General features: G+C 39.2%; 1 protein-coding gene across 2 annotated transcripts in view; it reads right to left on the bottom strand.

Annotated features, from left to right (window-relative positions):
* LOC125026314 (probable ATP-dependent RNA helicase DDX23) overlaps positions 1-5000 on the bottom strand; it is an 8399-nt gene that overhangs the window by 1060 nt on the left and 2339 nt on the right. For both annotated transcript variants that reach the window (XM_047614665.1, XM_047614666.1), the window contains exons 2-5: positions 3715-3972; positions 3358-3448; positions 1632-1802; positions 1-1286 (exon numbers count right to left, since the gene is read on the bottom strand). The exon at positions 1-1286 is cut by the window's left edge and continues 1060 nt beyond it. In XM_047614665.1, coding sequence (XP_047470621.1) covers positions 1-1286; positions 1632-1802; positions 3358-3448; positions 3715-3962 — 1796 coding nt within the window. In that variant the 5' untranslated portion in view covers positions 3963-3972. The remainder of the gene's footprint in view (positions 1287-1631; positions 1803-3357; positions 3449-3714; positions 3973-5000) is intronic.

The following is a 5000-nucleotide window of genomic DNA, read 5'->3' as shown; positions in this document are numbered from 1 at the left end:
ACTGCGGGAGGCATAGTAGCGGTAAACATGACAGTTTGTCTGTATTTGTGCTTTGAGAGGAAATTCTGAAGCAATTTATCTTCGTCTTCTGCATCGTCGTTATCCGGTTTCTCGTTGGTCACTGGCATGAATTTAAGAATTTTCTGGACGTCTGGCTCGAAGCCCATGTCAATCATTTTGTCGGCCTCATCAAACACAACATATGTACACTGGTTCAGCACGAGATACCGGTTTTCTAGCACGTCCACAAGACGACCTGGCGTGGCAATAACGATCTCACAACCCATTCGCAACTTCATTCCCTGCTCTTCTCGAGACAAACCACCAATGACAGCAACAGTACGTATACCCAGAGGTCCACCAAACTTTGTTGTTTCCTCCTCGATCTGTTGCGCCAACTCACGCGTTGGGGCCATAACCAGGGCGTACGGACCCTGATCCGCATCCTCCAGGCGAGCAATCTTTGGCAAAGACTGAATCCATTCCAGGAGAGGGATGAGGAAGGCTAAAGTCTTACCTGAACCCGTCTCGGCCACACCAATGATATCTCGATTCTGCAGGCCAATGGGGATGGCCTGCCGCTGGATGGGCGTAGGATCTGTGTACCCCACACTGGCAATGATATCCAGGATTTCTTTCTTTATGTTGGATTCAGACCATTTTCTGATGGGGTTGGGAATGCGACCACCCTTAATAGCAATATTGTAATCCTCCCTGAAAATACGCCAATCTCGTTCCGTCATCTGTTCTGGAACTTTCTCGCTCCAATGCCGGTCATCCCATCTCTTCTTATCTTCCTTCTTCTGCTCTTTCTTCATGCGGATGATCTCCTGGTCCTTGTCGGCCTGAGTGCGGCGATGCTCGATGTAATTCCCGTAGAACTTCGACTGGACCTTCTTCTGCTCCTTCAGATCCAACCCTCCGAAATGTCCCCGGCCGAAAAAGTGTACGAGATGCTTGTTAATATAAAGCTCATTGTAGTCCACTGACGTGTCCTCGCCGGCATCCCAGTCGAAGACAAACTTACGGTCGTTCAGCCTGCGGACCTTCTTCTTCTTCTTTACAATGCCCAAGTACCTCTCGTTGACCGCATCCCTCTCCAGCTGTTTCTTCTTCTCCAACTCCAGGTCTTCCTTGTTCTCTCGGGGTTCACGGTCTCTCCTGTGGCGGTCACGTTCCCGAGGGTCTTCTTGTCGGAGGGCCTGCTCAAGCTCACGCCGCCCTTCTTGGTACATCTGTTCGCGACTCTTCCGCTCCTCATCCTGTCTCTTCCGCACCTCCTCAACCTGGCAAGGAAAGTGGTACGTTAAAACTCTGACATAGAAGAAAAAAAAGACACACTATAATAAAGAAATGACATACAAGAAAAAGAAAGAGAGGAAGAGGAAGAAACGTAAATCCAAGCAACCTCTTTGATAAACTTTACTTTTTTTTTCTTTTCTTTTCCTTTTCACAGTCACACAAACATCCACACCTATATCCTACACCCACACCTATATCCTACACCCACACCTCTATCTCAAACTAAATTCACCTCCACCTACAGCCATACCTTCAACATAGATGCACATGTAAACAGACAACCCAAGCCTCACGCATCTACATAAATGCCCGGACTCTTGCACACTCACCTCCTCCTGACGCCGCTTCAGTGCCTCAGCTGCTCTCTCTGCCTTGGACAGGAATTTGGGTCGACTGAGAGCCTCCTCCTCAGCCCTCTTCCGGGCAACCATTTCTTCAAGGGACAGTGGTTCCTTCTTGATTTTCTTCTCTCTCTCCTCGGCTCTGTCCCTTTCATCGTCCTAGGAAGAAAAAAGAAGCTAGAGTAATAATACAGGTTGTTGCGTAAGTAGATCTTGGCGCAGGCATTATGACTTTCCCCGTTCCATCTTTAAAAGATGAACAACCCCAACTTTTATTACCAGACTTTACTTTTTTTTTTTCTTCTTTTTCTTTTTATCAATACAGCATTCTTTGAGAAAATTATCATGGCTATTTCATTAAAAAAGAATGCTTACCTTGGGCCCAGATATTACCTATAAAATAATGAAATATCACTGTAACTTCTGGATATTGCAACCACCAATGATGCACAAAATAATTTGCTGACATATTTTTCTGTTTCCATAACTCATTCTCTTTATTACATCAAGACAGAGGGTACTTGCTTTCTTTGCACTTTTATGAAATATTTGAATAAACTAACACAAATCCTCATGCATACATTAGTTTAACAGATAGTACTGTCCATCCTCACTATGACCTACAAAACGTGAATACTTCAGAATAAGAGTGTCTTCAAAAATATCAATCATATTTACCTCCAGAATTAATAACTTGCATTTCGAATTAGATACATTTATCACAAAAACAACAGCAAATGAAATTCAACTATTTTAACTCTTCACATACAGTCTCCTAATATATGCACATCCACTAGCCACTACTTCATTCAATGATCACACCCCAATGTCAATATATACTATCAATCAATTTTCTTTGTCTTTCTTAGCCATTACTATTTTCTAAAGTCAAAATATGGTATCTTAAAATGAAGATTATCAAAAATATATTCACTGGTAGTTGTTGCATGAAAAACTTAGTGCAAGGTTGATTATGAACATTTTCATTTCCTTTCTAAGTAATATGTGACAGTAATATAAATTCATTTGTGCAAATTTTTGGGGACTGAATCATGACAATTCAACCCATACTGTAATACTAAATCATACATAATACAGTACTTATAAATGAGTCATACAGCAATTATATATATATATATATATATATATATATATATATATATATATATATATATATATATATATATATATATATATATATCATGATCATTCACACAACCTAAAAGTATTGCAAAGTCTCCCAGCACTGCAAGCCTTCAACAGCAATCAGAGCCTGTTGTTTATCTATCACTTAATCCCTCTGTTTAACAACAATTTTTTCTTGTTGATGACGGAAGTCTACTTACTCAACTATAATATTTTTTTCTTACCATTAATAGAAGTCTGTCTTGTTAGTGTGGCCACAACTTCTTCCAATATCAAAGCATATCTTACAACAACAAGTGCAATTGCATTTCATCTGGATCCCAACTCACACAATTCAAATGTTACTAATAAACAAATTATGCTTGTGCATCACTTATATTTAATTGTAAATATAGGTATTCAACACATGAACCATAATTCTTATTGCTAACAATTGATATACATCTATACACCACTTATAATCACACATGCATGTACAGTACGAGATTACAAGGAAGAGCAATCTCTTGCCTGCTGGATTTCGAAAAAAAAAAAAAAAAAAAAAAAAAAAACCCTCTGACATACACACCTCATCTCCTTTGAACCCATCTTTGGTTCTCATGTCTGTCTTCCTCTTATCCCCTCGGTCCTTTTCACGGTCTCTGTCTCGTCCCTTTTCTCTGTGTGTGGGGAAGGGGGGGGGGAAGACGAGATTAGACCTTCAGGAATTGAAGGAAAAATAATGGGGAGATGTGCAGGATTTGAAATTGATCATAAGTTTTCAAAGATGGAGAGAGAAATTAAGAGAAATTAACTCACTTATGAATTGCTTGTGATATTTTAAAGCTTAATAAACTTATCTAAGTCAATAATAATTTTTTTGTAGGAACTTATAAGTATATTTGATTATCATCAATAAATACAGGAAAGATCAATAACAACACACCTGTCTCTGTTGCGCTCTCGGTCTCTATCATAATCTCTGTCCCTCTCGTTGGCCCTATCTTTTTCCCTCTCTCGGTAATGATCCCGGTCCTTGTCTCGATCTCCTCGGTCTCCCCGGTCTCCCCGGTCTCTCTCCCTGTCTCTGTCTCCGCGGTCACGGTCCCGGTCACGGTCTCGGTCTCGCCTCTCCTTCTCCTTCCTCTCCTTCCGGTCTCGGCGGTGGGACCTCAGTCCCGTGTCCTCATCCATGGTGGACAGTCTGGAAAAGTTGTAATTGTTAAATACGAAAAAAGAGAAACATGGAGAAGAAAGAATGAAAAGAAGGGGATCGTATGAGAGGGTTATAAAAGGAAAGCGAGAAATGGAAGGCAGAAAAATGAGAAAATACTTTAAACAGTGTAGTTTGAACCTCTGCTACAGGAAGGATTCATAAAATGGAAGAAATTGAAAAAAGAAAATAATATAATAATAAACAAAGAAATACATAAAAGGAAGGAAAGAAAAAGTGCAGAAAAATGATTTCTTACTCAATACTAGACTATTCTACTTCAATCTGATGATGATGACAGCTTATAAGTAATTCTTCTTGGATATATAGAAGCTGAATATACCATTGCTTTCATATGAGGAGCCTAAAATACTAGCACAAAGTCTGCTAACATTTAAACACATAAAAGAACAAAAAGAGAGAGCGCATTCCTTTTTGTTTCTAAATGTAGTATAAAGCCTTGTTATACAAAATCCTATCAAATAAACCAAAGGAAAAAATGGAACATTATATGTTAACAGCTGGAAGTTGAAAAGAACGGTTATTTTACATTTCTCCATTATGGTGAAAGTAAAATTTCATTCAAGAACTGCTGTAGAGAATGCATGGGGGTGCAAATTCCCATTCTTAACAGTATTAATTTCATCAAAGAAATCCTCACTCAGCACCTCTCTGGTAAATTTGTAATCCTTCCTGGTAATTAACTGTCCAACACAAGTTTGAGTCCAAATTCTAACTTGCCGATATATATATATGGTGAGGATTATTATTTTTTTTTTTTTTTTTGTCTCTGATGGGAGACAGATGGCATAGAGACATTATCATTCAATAGATAATCTAGCCAATGGTTGACACTCAATTGGGTCTTACTTATCAAGAGGAATGTAAAGAATGGAGTCTCCTAGAAAATGAATGACTATTTTATCAAATACCGTCATTCATACTGGTATATTTGTGAGGTTTTACAACAATTATTGTGGTAAAGCTAGCGGCACTTCTGACCAGACAGGTCTATCGCT

This window comes from Penaeus chinensis, chromosome 6, assembly GCF_019202785.1.
Source record: "Penaeus chinensis breed Huanghai No. 1 chromosome 6, ASM1920278v2, whole genome shotgun sequence".
Lineage (NCBI taxonomy): Eukaryota > Metazoa > Arthropoda > Malacostraca > Decapoda > Penaeidae > Penaeus > Penaeus chinensis.
This window is presented reverse-complemented; position numbering and strand designations above follow the sequence as displayed.